General features: G+C 33.9%; 1 protein-coding gene and 1 pseudogene across 3 annotated transcripts; one reads left to right on the top strand and one right to left on the bottom strand.

Moving 5' to 3' along the window:
* Window positions 1-2,141: 2,141 nt before the first annotated feature.
* On the top strand, window positions 2,142-5,764 carry LOC116146568 (ribonuclease P protein subunit p25-like protein). Of its 3 annotated transcripts, none has more exons than XM_031431993.1 (9): window positions 2,142-2,211; window positions 2,342-2,465; window positions 3,200-3,280; window positions 3,494-3,582; window positions 3,679-3,753; window positions 3,912-3,973; window positions 4,108-4,161; window positions 4,869-5,069; window positions 5,379-5,764. In XM_031431993.1, exons 2-9 carry the CDS (start codon window positions 2,343-2,345, stop codon window positions 5,462-5,464), a joined length of 771 nt encoding a protein of 256 aa, XP_031287853.1. In that variant the 5' UTR covers window positions 2,142-2,211; window position 2,342; the 3' UTR covers window positions 5,465-5,764. The 3 variants fall into 3 exon arrangements, with proteins under 3 accessions (XP_031287853.1, XP_031287858.1, XP_031287856.1); XM_031431996.1 differs by having other exon boundaries at window positions 2,195-2,226; XM_031431998.1 differs by lacking the exon at window positions 4,108-4,161.
* A 5,770-nt stretch (window positions 5,765-11,534) lies between these two features.
* LOC116146469 lies at window positions 11,535-15,253 on the bottom strand (annotated as a pseudogene).
* Window positions 15,254-18,063: the final 2,810 nt, after the last annotated feature.

The raw sequence follows: 18,063 nt of genomic DNA on the forward strand, positions 1-18,063 counted from the left end.
CATGAGGGTTTAGGTTGGTAATCCCATGACAATGGTAATAATTATTTGATTTGGAGATTCATTAAATGACAATAATTTCCTTTGTTGTTGATCTAATAAAGACATGACTTATTCTAGAAACGCACCCATGGTTTCTTGATGATGATAACTTTGAATATTCATTTGCTTGACAGACCTATTGAAATTAAAGATGCCCTTGGGATATGTGCATTGTTTATATGTATATTTGTACAACATCAATAAAAGATACACGTATTGTTATTAAATTGTGACATTCTTGTGTTTTTTTTTTTTTTTAAAATTAGAGTAGGACCATTATGTTGTCCTTTTTGAGCCCATAAACTATTATTTTAAATGAAAAGCCTTTTGGAATTTATTGTAAGGCTCTCTGGCTAAGAGTACCTGTCATAAGGTTTTAAGTTGATGATCCTCATAACAATAATAGTAATTGTTTGATTTGGAGATTCATTAAATGGTGATGGCTTCTTTCTTGTTGATCTGGTGACGACGATAGCAATAATTATTTTAGAAACACACACATAGTTTCTTGATGATGATAATTGTGAATATTCACTTGATAGACCTACTAAAATTAGACTTTCTCTTAAGATATGTGCATTGTTTTTATTTATATCCGCGTGTCATATAAAAGGTATATGTATCGTTATTGAGTTGACCTTCAGTACTATTTTTTCAAGTAGGATAGGACCATTATTTTGTCATTTTCGGGCTCACATATTGCCATCTCTATTCAAGGCCTTTTGAAATTTAGTGTAAAGGTCCCTAGCTAGGAGCACCTATCATGAGGGTTTAGGTTGGGAAAACCCCACAATAACAGTAATAATTTTTTGATTTAGAGATTCATGAATGGTGATGACTTCTTTTTCTTGTTGATCTAGTGTCGTCGACGACTCAAATTATTCTAGAAATGCACACATAGTTTTATTGATGACTAAACAATATGATTTAAACTTCTCCCTTTGTGGTTGGATGACAAACCCTTTAGCCATTAAGGTTAGTTATACCTAGGAGTCTGGTGTTTGAGTCGCAAGAAAAATACCTATTATATTTGTGTAATTACCTTGGTCTATTAGGCTTGTAGGGTCTATGACCCTAAGGATTAGATAAACTCTAATAAAGGCCTAGATATCTCAGTTACCCCAAAAAAAAAAAAAAAAAAAAAGGCAGGGCAAAGAAAATATCTAGGGTTGGGCTAATCAAAGTCAATGCCCGACCCGAGCTAATAATTTAGGGCCCATAAGAAAGATGAATTATGGTGTGGTGTGGGCACATTCAGTTGGGCCAGGCCGATCCGGGTACTATCTGGGTCCAATTCATGCAGCCTTCTACCGCTGCATAACACGTGTCAATTATTGTAGACTAATCAAAATCACGCGTGTCAAAATTCAAAAATAGAAATCCTTTAGGCGCGGTTAGCAAGCCGCTTAGGCATTTCTTTTTTATTAGTTTGTATATGGTGGGCCCGACAAAATTGAAAAGTACAACGGATCTGCTTCCGCCACGTCATCATCACAAATGCAAATCTCACTTCTTCACGCGGTCTCCCAGCCGATACTCAAACAACTACTTTTTAATTTAACTTCCAAAACTTTTATTTTAGGTTATTTACAAGAACACCCCTATTTTTGGAAAATATCTACAACCCACAAGGTTTTTAGAAATAAAAATACTACCGAAAGAATGTTAATCAAGGCAAAAATAGAGAAGGGAAAATAATATGTTATTTGATATGAATTTTTTTTTTATCTATACCTACCATAAACACCATTGTTAGTGTGATTATTGATACAGTTAAAAAACCAATAATACTATGCTTTATCAATTAATACACTTGAATTTTTATTGTTAAATAACTTTTATTGTTGAATTTGTAATGTAGATTCAGATAACTTCTTAAATCAACTAGGATATAATGACTAAATGTGCACCATCACTTTCATTGTGTGTATATAGAAATAATAATACAGAAATATAATAGAAAATGCCTTTGTCTACTTGTATAAAATATTAAAGTATTTAGGTGTTGAAATCGGAAACCTTTGGGTTTTTTTTGGATTTATTTAAACTCTAGGGAGGTTGTGAAATATTCCATTATTTTCGAATTTTGTTATCCAAACCAGTGAGAAATTAACTAGGGCCCTCTACTGGCAAACAAACTCAACGAAACGAGCATCGAAATCCGAAACAAAGGTGAGAGCTAAAACGGTGCAGCCTCCACAAAACCCTAACCCTAATTTCTCTGTGTTTGTTTATTTGTTTAAGTTGCTTTCAGATCTCTTGCATAACTCTGTTTCCGTCTTCTGGTTTTGCAAACGAAAAGAATGGATCGGTACCAGAGAGTGGAGAAGCCGAAAGCCGAAACACCGATTAACGAGAATGAGATTCGCATTACAACGCAAGGACGGATGAGGAACTACATTACTTACGCCACCACTCTCCTTCAGGTCCTCTCTCTGTTTTATCTTTGTTTTGTAAGCTGTCGATAAGAATGGAAGCTGATAATGTAAACGGCACTGTTTGTTTTGCTTAAAAAGGCGTTTTTAATTTTTTTTTTATGTATTGTATGTTTAGTAATTACCATGTTTGTTTTCTACTGATTGTTGCGTGTTTGTGAGTGTTGCTGTTTTGTCTTAAGAGGAAAGGGGTAAGGGGAAAAGAGAGTGGAGAATTTCTTTGAGAGGTGTAATTTCGAGCAGTGAGATAAAATGCATTTTTTTTTTTTTTTTTGGGAATGCTTTTAAATTATGCTGAACTATCGACTTTCAAGTTAGTTTGAAGGACCATTTTATTGTTTGTCATTATTTTCTCTTCTATGTATTAGTCATTGCCTTTCGATAATTTGTTTTGCTTGGCGTCTCTTATGTCTTACTATACTATTGACGTTCAGTTTTTCTTTTCCATTTTGACTGCTAACATGATGATACATTTGTTTCGTAGAAGAATTTGCCTGATGAATGTATTTTTCTTCCAAAGGGCTTGCTCTCTTGGTGTGGATAGTTGTATTTTAACATTCATTTCATTTAGCATTTGTATTACAATAAAGACATTGAATTTATTTTTTGCTTTGTTTTGCTGCATTAAGGCATACTCTTTAGAGTTTCTTAGTCATGACCACAGTTTCATACTTGACTGTCTTGTCTATCATGCCATTTCACTTCCGTTTCTTTGTTTTTAACAGGAGAAAGGATCTGATGAAATTGCTCTTAAAGCCATGGGGAGAGCCATAAACAAGACTGTGATGATTGCTGAATTGATTAAGGTTGTACAAGTATTGTAATTGTTCTGGCTCTCTCTACACCCTTTTCTGGTTTAGTTTGTAATTATCTTATTTTATATTTATTCTGTAAGAAAATATTATAACCATATTAAAAGGAATATATCTTAGTTTCTCATCATTACTTTGAGATTTTGTATTTTCCTGTTGATTCCATATTCCTGTCATTTCAGCATCATAATTAGTTTTCCATTTCAGAGAAGGATTGTGGGTCTGCATCAGAACACCGCCATTGGTTCTACGGATATAACGGATATGTGGGAGCCACTAGAAGAGGGTCTTCTTCCGTAAGAGTTTTAGCTCTCTATTTTATGCATGATCAGTTTATAGTGTATGGAGTTGTCTTGATGGTTATTTTGCTTACATATTTCTTGCTAGTGCAGCCTGGAAACTACTCGCCATGTATCAGTGGTAACAATTACTTTGTCCAAGAAGGAGCTGGATACATCCTCTACCGGGTATGTTGTAACCAGCTGCAGCCACCCTTTGGTCCCCTCCCCTCTGTTGGACATCATCAATTACTAAATGACCATCTTTGTTCAAGTTATTCAGCCGTTTGGATAATATTTATGCTTATAATTTGCTGGTTTTTTCTAAAGTTATTATCCTTCTGCAGGTATCAACTGCCTATTCCAGCAGAGCAGGTCAAACCATGGGTTGAACATGATGATGATGGAGGTAAAAGCATCAATTTTTGGTATTTGATTTAACCCTTTTAAAACTTTTTGGTTAATATGAAATTTTAAGCCTTGTAAACTTATTGATGCATAAAATGTTCTTACTTGTTTCTATCTATCTATGATGTAACATAGAGGGCTCTCCAAACATGGCGGGTAAAGGACGTGGCGGTCAAGGAAGGGGTAGAGGTAGAGACAAAATTCATTGCTACAGCATTTTAGTTACTTATTTTATTGTGCTGGGAGGGTGGATGGGCTTTTTTTTCTTTTAATTTCTGAGCTTGAATTTGATGACTATGTTGGTAAACTTTGGCTACCAGTGCTTTTATTTTCTGAAGAAAATTATACTTTGTAGACCCTTGTGCCTAATTTGGTGATTAGGTTTCTGGCTGATGACAGATTGCGTCGGGTCTCCCTGTTCTGATGGGTTATATATCCCCTGGCCCGATTTTCTTTGACTATACTATAGTCAGGATTTTACACTGGCCATATCTTCTGCTTACATTTCATATCATGTAAACCATGACTTTTTGATGAAATGTTAATGTAAGCCTTGGTGCCATTGAATATTATTTTATACTATATTATAATACCTCTTGTAAATGTGCGTATCTATTTTGTTTCTTGAGATGGATGGAAAGTGGAAAGTACTTCTGAAATCTTAGCATGTGAATCACATATTGGGTCTATTGATAATGAATAGAGCTGATAAATAGGGAAAACTCTGGATTCCTACCTTGGAAATGGAAATAGTTATTCTGAATTTGTTGGCACATCATTTCTTTATGGCTACAATATTCCTGTGTGGCATCAGTTCATTTTGCAATTTACTAGCTTGTTAATTTGGTAGGATGGAGGGGGAATAATTTACAATAATTTATCTTGTTTGTATATAGTTAATAATAGTAATGGAGTATTGGAATCCAATGGAGATGGTGGCTGGGATGGTGGCCGGTATGCTGGAAGGGGTAGAGGTCGTGGAAGAAGCCGCAATTTCCGTGGCCGTGGAAGAGGTTATGGTGGTGGGAATATGCGACAAGGATCAGGTGGTTATTATAATGACTATGGGGGAGGTTTCGCTCCTGCTCAAGGCCGTGGTAAGTTTTATAATATGTCATTGGCAAATTTATTTCCAGGATATGCGTTAATCTATAAAGAAAGTTTCAGTTGATTTATAAAAATTGATTGAGGATGTCAAATCATGAACCAGAAATTAGTAAATATTGAATAATTCTTTTGGGCCTTTTGGTGCTTATGATTGTTGTATCATTGAGTCTGTGATGTTGTAGCTGTGACTGAGTTTTATGTTGGTATGATTGAAAATTTGATTGTATCTAAATTTCAATAATTAAACTCTTGTATACTCTGTTTCTTTGGTCTGATATTAAAATATTTGCAACCTTCAGGGCGAGGGCGTGGACGAGGCAGGGCCAGAGGCCGTGGACGTGGTCAGGGTTTCAGATCTGATGGGCCAATCCCAGCAGCTGCTTGAGTTCCGGACTTTGAGGTATAGATTTCGGTCTAGGTTGCAGAAAGTTGTGGATGCCTGCTCTGCTGATTGTCTTATTTTTCTAGGAGGGACAAAAGGTAAAGAAAAAAAAATGGCTTCTGCTAGTGAGTTTTTAGGATAATTAGTAACCAGTAAGCTATCTCATTGTATGTGGTAGCGGTGTTTTTGTAGTTTGAAGATAGGGATAAGTTTTACTTGTGTTGCTGACAAAGAAACTTGAAAGTTGTACACTTTTCCATTTAGGAAATAATAGAGCAGTACATTCTTTTATTTTTATTCCAAGACCTTTGTTCATTTCTGTGTCAAGCATTAATAGATTACTTATAAAATAGTTTGGAATATTGCCTTCTATGATTACTTATTGTTAACTAATAAATTGAAACCACCTAACTTCGCTGCTAAACACCTTCTCTTTTCTTTTAATAGTCCGTTAGTGATATTCTGTTTTAATTACAGTTTGTCAAATTCGATCTTTTTGGCTTTATCAATATGCTATCCTAGGTTTCTTTGAAAGTATTCTAAATATAGATTCGATGTTTTTTTTTGTGAATTCGAGAAGTATTTTTATGGATTCTAAAGGCTCCGATGGTTTACTATTCTCATGCTTTTTATGATAGTATTTAAAAAAAAAATAAAGTTGAGTTGAGCTATCTTTACGAGAAAAATAATTATTAATGTTTTAAGTTGAATAAAATAGAATTGGATTTTAAAAATATTGAAACAAATGCATTTTTGGGTTTTTAGGATAAGATAGTGAAATAAAATAAGGTAAAAATAGGGATCCAAAGGGGCCCTCACTATTATTACCTTATCCTATTTCACTATTTTATTTTAAAAATCCAAAAATGCATTTATTTTAATATTCCCAAACTTCAATTATATTTTATTCAACACTTAAAACATTAATAATTATCATTCTCATAAAGATAATCTAATTTTATTTTTTCTAAAATAATATTATAAAAAGCATAGAATAGTGAACCAAAAGACCTAAACCACCTAAAATAAAATCAGGAATAAGTGGGGAAGATTTTACTTTGTCACTTCCTTTCTTGTCAACCTTTGGTAGTATGAATAGAATAATCAAAATATATCTAAGAGTGTAAACAGAGCAAAAGTTCTTGAATGGGGATCTTGTAAGTTGTGAACACTAAATTTAAAGATAAAAATATCAGGGGTTATTTGTTTGTTTTCTTTTATTTAATCCAAACTTTTGAAATAATATATAGAGGAAGTCTCTCAAGCACAAAGTATGTTGAAAGAAAAGTGCCCGACAAAAAACAAGTGGGTCGTTTGCTAGTACGATAAAAATGAAAAGAGTAAACAACATTTTCCCACCCAAGGTTTGGCAATCTACATTTTCACCCCTGGTTTCATAAATTGCAGATTCTCTCACCCTTAAATTCTGACCCTTAAAGTAACAAATAACTATTTAATCTAACAGTTAAAAGGGTAAAATTGTCATTTTAAAAATAAAAATTTCAAAATAACCATTGACTTCTCAAATTCACTCCACCGACGATTTCAAGCCATTCTGGCCTGTTTCTGGTGTAGTCGACCTCTCTTGACATTACCATTACAATCCCCTCAATCTTCACATCAAAACCCCTAACCTCCTTGCCTGATTGAACCCTCCAATCGTCAACTGCCACTCTTAGTTTTAGTCGGCGTTTTATCCAAATTCCAGCAGGTTCTGGCATTGGAAACCATCCCCAACACCACCAATAGCATCACTGGCTTCCCCCCATCAAAACCCCCAACACCGCCAACCGTAATGGACTGCCAATTGTCGTCGCCTCTCCCGTAGATTTTCACGTTTTGTTGCACCTTTCTAGCCAAATTCTAGCATCTCGCCGAGGTGCAATCGGGTGAAAAAGTTAGGGGTTTTGGTGAGGAGGATAAGGAGATGCTGATGGTGGTGTCGAGGAGGTCCAATGGTGTCAAAATCAGGCCGGATTCTTGGCTTGGTCGAGATCTTTTAGGGGTTATTTGAGAGAAATTTGAGATATAAGGGTTATTTTATGAGAAAAGTAACGGCGTTAATTTAAGGATGAGAATCTGCAATTTATGAAACCAAGGGTGGGAGACTGTAGATTCACCAAACCTTGGATGGGAAAATGACGTTTACTCGAATGAAAAAAACTATGCAGGCAAGCCTGATTAAGTCAGTATATTTGTCGCCGCTGCCATTGTTCAAGGCAATTAATTAGTGACATTAAAACCCTATTAAATTCTTTGAGACTATAAAAAAATAAGATTATCAAAATCCCTCTTGATGGCAAGTTATTTAATATTTAATAATGTTTGAAAATTATTGGTACATAAGATAAACTCTTTCAACAAATTACCAATTTCGTCTTTCCACTGTTAATTTTTATACAACTTATGAGTGAAACTTTTTAGAATCAGTACATTCACTAAACCTACTTGGAAAATGTATTTAATCAATAATTTACAGCATCAATTGATCATGTAGATCAATACGTATGTTATGATCTCTAAATAAACATCAAAATGTATAACAATATGAACTACATATAAACATTCGATCAAATTCATAAAGTGATGAAGAACTTATACTTCAAAAGTTCAGGGAAATAACAAGATTAAAATGTTTGGATTACCTGATTCTTCTCATTGTCACACTCAATACACATAAAATGCTAAATTTTAACAAAATTTTCCCAAGAAAATCTTCTCTAAAATGACAAGAAACCTCCAACTTCTTTTACAGGCAATTCAATCTCTACTTTGGCTTCTGACTTTTCATCTACATATCGCAACTTCCCCTGGCCACAATAAACAAAAGGAAAGAATGAGCAATTGTATTTTTTCCCTTGAATTTTGAAAGTGAAAACTTCCTCCAACACTCCACTCTTTGTATTATAAGAAATGACACTTCCTGGAAGCTGCAGGAACATTTTCTGTGAAGCTTCATTGTATGCAAAAGGGGCTATATCCTGAGGTTTCCAATTTCTACTCAGGCCCCGGAAAGTTTGATGACTAAGACTATCCGATAATGCCCACTTGAACTTTTCGGCGTCAATGTTGTGATACTTTATGTGAAAATCAACATCTTCTTCATTGAGTAGATACCAAGTATGAATCCCTTCATTATCAGTGTAACAATAGCGAACTCGGCCTTCGGATTCCCACAAACATCTCTTGAACACTCTCGTGGATGGCTTGTGACGATGGCCGTCTTCGGATACATCAGGCAGTTTGATGAATTGACAGTGACCAGTTTTAACGTTGTAAACCAGCAAGTGTTGAAGTACTTCCCAATGAATGGAACCATTTGAGTAAAGAGATGGCACTGGAGGCTCTGGAAAGAGTTGTTTTACAGGAACAGGCGAAAAAAGATCGCCGGGTGTGTGAGTTTTCCACTCACCAGTTTCAGAAGAGAAAATTCCAAATTCCAGTGCTGAACCTGAAGAAATATGCACAAGTACAACCTGGAAATGATGATGATGCATATGAGAAGCCAGGCCGGACCTGACGATTTTCCGAGCGAAGGAGGGTTGAGGAAGAGTGAATAATTGGTTTGCTGGAGGATTGAAGACATGGAAGTTGAGCTGATTCTTCTTGGTTTTACTTGTCAAAAGAATGAATCCATAGCATGAAGAAAGAATTTTGATATGATCTTTGGAAGAGAAACCAAGTTCAGGGTTGATGCTGGTAACTCCAGATTTGTTGTCAACACTTAGAAAAGAAATTTGAGATGATTTCTTGTTGAACTGATAGTGGCAAACAAGATCAATTCTTGAAGCCCTGGAATTGGTAGAAGTAGAACCAGGGTTAGAGTTTTTCTCCATGATTTTTGCTGGGAAAGATTTGCTTGTTCATTGACAATTGTTGGTCTTCTTGTTAGCTTATAAATTAAAGATGGAATTTTAAAGCATTAGATTCTTATCAGCGACTGACTTGAAATCAAGTTTAGGTGGCAGGAATTTTCCTTGAAACATCCTCATCCTTGAGGAATAAGTTAGGGGGAAATTATGTGCAATCGGATTTACCTACATCCGACCAAGGAAGGAGGGCCATGTTAGCATACATAGGATGCACAAGCTTTGTTATTGGTTAATTTCATGAGTGTATATTATTAATTTATTATAGTGAAAAGCTTCTCCAGGTTAAGAGACTTGGTCAAAGCACGAGGGATAGGCTTTGCTGGGTCACTTTCTGGGTTTGTTGATGAAGGAAGAAAAATGTGAGTTTGTGAAGTTGACTAAATGTGAAAACAAGACTGAATAAAGGAAAGAAGCCAAGTAACCATTGCTCCTTTTGGCATAGGCTTGCCTAATTTTTCTTTATAACAAATGGGGAAGAGGTGAAGTTATTCACACTGCTGATAGGCTGTTCAATGGACCCCGAACTTCTGTTTTAAAAATCAGACCGGGACTCGGCAGCTTCTCCGGTCCGGTTCAGGTCTTAGGGGGTTTTTGTAAATTTTAAAATTATAAGGGTTATTTTATAATTTTATAGGGGTGATTTAAGATATGTCAAAAGTTTAGGGATTAATGAATTTTTGGGGGGCATTTTAAATAAATAAAAAATTTAGGGACTAATTAAACTTTTTAGGGGAATTTTTGTAATATATAAAATTTGAGGGATAATATGTAATTTTTTAAAAATAAAATTGTCGTTGACGTTATCAATCCAACCGTTTGGACTGGTTGACCCATGACCCGAGCAGCAAAACGAATTCCCTTCGGTCCGGGTTTTCAAACAATGGCCCGAACATTACCCAAAAAAAAAGTTATTCACACCACCCAATTTTTAGTGGGAAGGAGTTGAAAACTAACACTTTTTGGAACGTCTCTCAAAATATAGCTCAATTCCATTTTACACAATTTACAGATGGAAATGCCCCTTTTGACAGATTGCTAAACCTTTACCCTAAACCCATTTTTCAACTCTAAAATCCCAACTTATATTTGATCTGAAGGAGTTTTTTTTTTTTTTTTTGAATGTTGGAAATATTTTTATATTATATTTATTACCATAAAATATATTTCGTTCGTTATTTCATTTAATTAATTTAATTTAATTAGATTTAATTTTTTTGTTTTAGGTGATCAAATTCGGAAGAAAAGGAAAAGTCTTAATTCAAGCCAATTTGGAGAATAAGTAAGCTTTATGTGGGCCAAAATAGTTGAAGATCCAAAGGAGAAATTAAAGGCCGAAGGATTTCTGGACCAAAGTGAGAAGGAATGGGAAATTTGAGTTGCATTTATGTGTTTATGAAAATTATAATCCTATCCCAATTTTTTTTAGAATTAATTCAGACAACCGATATTAACCATTTATCTACATAAATAATATAGAGAATTGATTAAATGGGTTTTAAGTGCTGAAGAATGAGTTTTAGTTTAAGGTTTAAAAATAACCTAATATATCAACAAATCTGTTAAAAAATAGTTATCACAGAAACAAGAATTGACTTGGGATTTTAGGATTAAAGAATGGGTTTTTTATTTAAGGTCCAAGAATTTGTGAATAGGGGCATTTTCATTCTTCAATTTTGTCTAAAATCCCATTTTGCTATATTGTGAAAGATCTTCAAAAATGTGCTAGTTTTCAACTCAGGCCTCAAAATAATGCTATTAAATATAATTTCTCTAATTTTAAGGTACGTCTATATTCTATTGTAGAAATTAGATTTTTATTTTACTTATATTCATAATTTTGAAAATAAATAGCCAAATCATAATTTAATTTTAGGGTGTTGTGAAGGATTTTTGTTCGGATCGGATGAAGACCGAACTCTGTAGAACATCTAAAAAAGTCGAAAACTAGTCGATAGACATAAAACAAATCTACTCAAAATTTGGCCAAAACTTGCATAATGAAATTCATGTCACAAGCATTAAGAACTCATAAAACTTTTAAAAGTTTCAGGCTACGGAAAATCCGCAAAATCTTGAAAAACATAAACTAAAATTCATCTATCTGAGAAAATACAAATTTAAAAAAAAAAAAAAACAGAATTTCTCAAACCCTGGCCACAAAGCACAAAATTTGTTAATTTACCACTCAAAGAAAGAGAATATAATAGAATAATTTAGTAAATTTAAAATTTAAAAATCTCCATTGAAACAAAACATGACCACGATTGTTCCAAATCCTTCTCATCTCTTGAAAAAAACAGACTAAATAAAGCAAGACTCAGAAACTCGTCTTTAAGAGACAATGTCAATTGCAAAACAACTTAAAAACACCTAACTTACTATGACGACCCAAAATTCTGGACTTCTTTGTATAATCATGCCTTCATGCGTCCATAGAACTTCTGTTTCTCCTGTGTTGTCTGGAAACGACCATGACCAAACTTGGAGGAGGTGTCAACAAACTTGAGTTTGATTTCCTCAAGAGCCAAACGAGATGTCTGTGCGAGCAACGATTGGCGAAGTGTAACCACCCTCTTCTTAGGTCCAACACAGCATCCCTTGATCATAATATAATCATCCTTTACTACACCATAGTGAGGGAAGCCACCCATTGGAGTGATGTCCTTCTCAGTCCTGAATCATTACACATGCCAGAAGACGGTGAAATCAGAAAACAAGGTAACCAATCTACAATCTGTCAAGTCTTGGTAATTTTCGCTAAGGTTGGAAGTATACAACTAGGTGCATCAAATGAATGTCTAAGAACAAGTCACAAAATAAACAATTAATGAAATCTATTGTAGAGTAAATGCAGGTAATTCAGCTATATTATTATGTAATGAGTATACCAAGGCCATAAGCAAAATTAGACACAAGAAATCTCAGATAAAAAATTAAGAAGTTGCTTAATTTCATTAGACATGAAACTGACCTGTCATATTCAGTAATAGCAGCATGGGACTCCTGCCCAGTCTTGCCAAGCTTGTAGATTTTCTTGTTCATTTCAGTACGGTGGTGATATCCGTTCTGACCAGCTCGGGCAACTGTGAATGAGACTCTAGCAGGATGCCAGGCACCAATACAAGCCACCTTACGCAGACCCCTGTGGGTCTTGCGAGGAAGGCGGGTGACACCCCAACGAGTTACGACACCTTCGTAACCCTTACCCTTGGTGACACCAATGATGTCAATCATTTCATCCTTCTGGAAAACAGCATCAATGGGGATTTGCTTTTCAAAGAAACCATATGCATAGTCAACCTTCTGAGCAATAGTTCCACCATTGACCTGGATCTCCATCAGGTGAGCTTTCTTCTGTTTCAGACCCTTCATCTTCCTAATCTGTAGCACAGCGGTCAAGGAAATTTCATTTATTAGTCTAAAGTCATGGATGAAGGAAAAATAAATTAGTTAATTCATGGTGTCAACAAAGTTCGCAATCAAGGATTACTACCTGAGTGTGAGCCAAAACCGGACAACGTTGCATATTTCTTGATCTTCTCCAGCTGTGCTTGGATGCTCTTCTTTCCCTCTCTGACTCATATTGCTTTGAGTACTTTGTGAAGGCCTTCTTCTTGGACTTGCACCAGTTTTTGTAGAACCTTCTTCTCAATTCCTCACTCAGATGCTGAGCCCATACAGTGTTCAAAGAGCGGAGACCAGTGGTGTTTCACATATCCCACAAACTCCAACAACCACCATTGGAGGAGTTTCACGATGGTCACAGCCTCCCAAGCTTCCTTCTTATGAAGCTCTATAGAGAAAAAAAAACATATGTTTAGATAATATAGAATATGATATATCAAGGTGAATACATAAACATAAAAATTAAATCTGAAATAACTTCATTGAAATGTGAAATTAGAAGAAAATACTAAATGAAGCCATTGACTTACTAGATCCAGGTTTCTCGACATCCCTGACATATGGGTCATACCAGCCTTGTATCCAAGGAAGGCAGTGAGCCTGCAAGGCTGCTTGGATCATCCTTGGGAAAAGCCTTCACTGCAAATATACAAAATAGATATACTTAAGACTGATAAAAATATAGCCACAGGGCACAAAACTAATAGGAACACATTTTTAGAAAAGCCAGCTGCTAAGACATGAAGCAAAATCACAGTCTTGGAAAACATTTTTTTCTTTGCAACCCAAAATCCCAAATTGAGTCAATACTGCACCGCTATGTATTAGCACCATCAATGTTTTGGAGAACATTAAATCCTAAGTGAGAAATTTGATAGGAAAACAGAATTAAAAATAAAAGGACCACACGCTTACTTAACATTGTCAGAAGTTCATATAATCAAAAGAATACTCATTTTATACCTTTTCCTGTGGCGAGCAGCTCGCTTCCTTGGAAGAAATCCAAGGGAACCCTGCCTTGGGTGCTCAAACTTCCTGTGAGACATTCTTCTCCTCTACAGCATAAAATACCAACAATCAATAAAAATCTATTTATCAAAATAATAAATTACCAACATCTTCACATAATTCAACTTAAATCAATATTTTCCTACCATCTCTCATTTCAGTAATAAGGAATCACTATTACAAGCCAAACATTCAACCAATATAAAACCTATCTCTCAAAGGAATAACAACAAAAAAAAAAAAAAAAAAAAAACCCTCAAATCTAACTAATTCAAAATCGCTAATGAATTACAAACGCATAAGGACATAACTAACAGGAGATAAAAACGATAGCACATTAGGTAGCTGAGAAAGTGACGGAAAATATAAACAGTATCAAATAAGATTCATTATTCAGCGACTCTAAGAAAATCTAACGACATAACAAAATGAGAATCATATTCAGAGACTCATTCTAACGACGCGACAAAATGAGATTGAAAACATATTCTCGCATTCCTTCTTTTCCCCGCAACCAAACACAGCCACGCCATTGCTCAAACAAGTAAACAGAGGAGAGAGAGAAGGAACCTGAGCTGCGGCTACTGACTCCTCTTGCTCGTAGTGTGAGACACTAAAACCTAGTTGATGTTCGTTTATATAATTAAATAATTTACAATCTTGCCCCAAAATTTCTTTGAATTATTACGCTCCCTATATTTAAATTATTTTACCACTTGGGCTCATTGGGAGCTTGGGCTTTTGGGTTTTGGCCTGTGGCGATTTTAAAATTGACAAATTATTTTCACTTTTTTAAAACCAAAAGAGAAAAATAAGGAAAACATTTTTACATCATTTTTAATTCAGATATTCATTTCTCAAAATCATGAAATATTTTTTGTTGTTTATTTTTCAGATGTAATATTTTAATATAAATTGTTGAACTCATCTTTTGGTTTTCATTTTCGTAATATTCTGCTCATAAATGGTTGGGAGTTTAAGAGGTCACTTGAATCAAATCTAAATTATTCCAAAACTAAGATGCAATTGAAAATATGTAAATAGTATCTAAATTTTTTTGTTCACAAAAGTATGTTTTATATTATTCATAATTATTTTCAAATTATAATTAAAAAACAATTGTTTCTACTATTCATAACTCCATGAAAGATTATATTGAAAATTATTTTAAATATTTTTAACTAAATGCGTTTCCATAAAATTAATATTTTTTTTTTTTTTGTAAATGTTATATCAATCAATCATTTTTTTTTTTTTTTTTTTTGGTCAAAAGTCTCAATGAAATATAATAAGAGTAAACAACATGCTCCTGCTCGAGGTTTACCGAAATCCCAAATTTATACCCATGGTTACATTTATCCAAACCCCCCCTTAATCTAACACTATTTCTTTCATTTTAAAAGTTTAAGGGTAAAAGCGTCAAAACCTCATTTATGTCAACTCACCACCATTGACTACCTTCCCATCTCCTTCTTCGTCTCTCATCCGTCTGACACATGAACTCCATTTTACACCTGGAAGAGAGAAGAGAAGAAGAAAAGAAAAGGAAAAGAGAAGAATAAGAGAAAGAATGTGTATAAAAAAAAAAAGTGTAAAATGTAGTTCCTGTGTAGAATATAGGAGAGGCAAAGAAGAAGAAGATGGAGGGTAGTCAATGGTGGTGAGTTGAGATAAATGGGTTTTGACACTTTTCCCTTCAACTTTTAAAATAAAAGAAACGGTGTTAGATTAAAGATGGATATCTGGAATAAATGAAACAAGGATTGAACCTTGGATTTTGGTAAACCTCGGGTGGAAATGTCGTTTGCTCAATATAATAATGTATCCACAAGAGGTTAGTCGCACGATCAGACATGTGGTTTGTTCCCATAAACTTTAAGTTTGAATTCTCTCCTAGGACAATTGTTATTATTTCCACTTTCCAACAATTAGAAACCTTGATTAACAAAAGAATAACTAAAGTATTGTTACATATTTGATCAAAATATCAAAGACAAATAAATGTTATTCTCTTTTATTTTTGGGTTAAAAAAATGGGTATAAAGAGAGGTAATCTTGTACTCAACAAAGAACATTGGTCTTTTTTCTCATAGATATCTAAAAGTGCTCTCATCGCACCTATATCGGGACCAAATTTGAAGGTTTTGTGTGAGTGAGGTGGAACAAATGGGTTAGGTTAGGCGGGTCAACCCTAACGACCCGTGTATACCTCGTCGGGCGAGCTGGGCTTCATTAGTCAACCCGGTGGACCCGACGGGTATACATAATTTAAAAAAAAAAAAAAAAAAACCATCCAAACCGTCGGGTTGAACCATGGGCCAGTGGGTAGGAGGGGTCTTTTTGGTCATTTTCTTTTCTCATTTTTTCTATAAATATGGCTTAAACTCTCATATTTTCTCACATCCCAAATTCTCTCATTCTCTCACTTTCTCTATTGAAATCTCTCAATTATTCTCTTTATTGTCAATTTGCCCTCATTTTAATTTTTATTAGTTTTTGCAATTTTCAATTCATATTTCCAAATTTCAATTCTCCTTCTTTAATTCTTTATTTATTCTATATCCAATTTTTATTTTTATTTTGTAACTAGAATGGATATATATTTATATCCCATCAATTTTGATGATGAAGGAAATTATCCTAGTCCTTCTGAATTTACTAATGTAAATGCAGTAGATTCAAATAGTCTCGTTTTTCCATTCTCAGAATCTGATACACCTCATAATATTCCCCCCTTCCTACCCCATGCTGCTACAGCTCCCGATGGTTCTAGAAGTCGTCCTCGTCCAACTCCATCTCAAGCAGAAGTGGGTTCATCAACTGCAATCGAAACTGATGACAGACACACATCAGACGTTTTTGGGCATTTCGATAAGTTTTACGAGACAAAAAATGGAGTTCAAGTGAAGAAAGCAAGATGCAAGTATTGTGGAAATATTTATAAAGCTGATGTAGGTAATGGTACTAGTATTTTAAAAAGGCATGCTAATAAACATATTACTCAACATAGAAATAGGGAAACCAATCAAAGTCAAATAACTAATATGGGTACTACTTGACGTTATAATTCTGATGTATATATGAAACAATTAGTTTTATATATTGCTGCAACTGATCAACCTATTAATATGACTGAAGATAAATATTTTGAAAGATTTATTTAAAATTTCATTTTTTCCAGGCTTTAAAAGTTATTCTAAAATTGCAACTAGAAATGATTTAATAAAATTGTTTGGGAAAATGAAATTAGAATTAAAAAAAAAATACATAGTTGTCATGTTAGTGTAGCTCTAACCGCCGATATTTGAAGTGATAGAGCTAAACAAGATTATATTTGTGTGACTAGTCATTATTTCAATAACGAATGTAAATTTAATAAATCTTTATTATGATTTAGATTAATGGATGTGGATTATAATGGTCAACAAATTTATAATAAAATTGTTGAAGTTATAGAAGATTATAATGTTGTTTACAAAGTGATAAGTTTAACTTTAGATAATACAAGTGTTAATAGTAAAGCTATAGATTTTTTTAAAATAAATTTTTATTTTTATGATAATTTGAAGTTTTTTCACCAACACTGTACATGTCACATTATTATTGAGAAAAGTTGTATGAAAAAAATTAGAGATAATATTGATAGAATTAGGGATTCTTTGGCTTGGATTATTAGTAGTAATAGAAGAAATACTGAATTTCAAGATGTTTGTATAAAATCAAATATGTCTCCTAGAACTTTTGTATTAGACATGTCTGTTAGATGAAATAATATTTACTTAATGCTTGATTCATGTTTGTTTTATGCAAATTTAATTAATTATTTTGTAGCAAATAATAGGAGTCTTGATTATTTGGTAGACAGTGATTGGCATATAGCTAAAAAATTTCATTATTTTCTTAAAATTTTCTATCAATCTACTTTACAACTTTTTGGTGTGTATTATCCTACTAGTCCATTGATAATACATACAATTATAAAAATTTCAGATTTATTTAAAAAAGAAACAGAAACAATAAAATTTTACCACCTACCGGGACCAATAGAGGCAATGGAATTAAAATTTAAAAAAATATTGGAAACTTATTCATTTTCTTTATTGTTTAGCTACCATATTTGATCCTAGAATTAAAATAAGCACGTTTAGAGAATGGTTTAGACACGTTAAGTGAAACTTTACGAGACGAAGCATATGCCAATCAACTAGGAGAGATAAAAAAGTGTCTTGCAGAGGTATATTTGCAATATGAAAACAGGTATAAGAACCAGCGAAAAGGCGAAATACCCGAGGAAGTAGCATCAGAAGAAACAAATGA

The sequence above is a fragment of the Pistacia vera genome, unplaced genomic scaffold, assembly GCF_008641045.1.
Source record: "Pistacia vera cultivar Batoury unplaced genomic scaffold, PisVer_v2 Contig115, whole genome shotgun sequence".
Taxonomy (NCBI): domain Eukaryota; kingdom Viridiplantae; phylum Streptophyta; class Magnoliopsida; order Sapindales; family Anacardiaceae; genus Pistacia; species Pistacia vera.

Coding starts and splice junctions, on each gene's coding strand:
- LOC116146568 (XM_031431993.1), top strand. CDS start 2,343: ATGGATCGGTACCAGAGAGTGGAGAAGCCGAAAGCCGAAACACCGATT. Junction 3,583..3,678: donor CTAGAAGAGGGTCTTCTTCC/GTAAGAGTTTTA, acceptor TTGCTAGTGCAG/CCTGGAAACTACTCGCCATG. Junction 3,974..4,107: donor TGAACATGATGATGATGGAG/GTAAAAGCATCA, acceptor GATGTAACATAG/AGGGCTCTCCAAACATGGCG.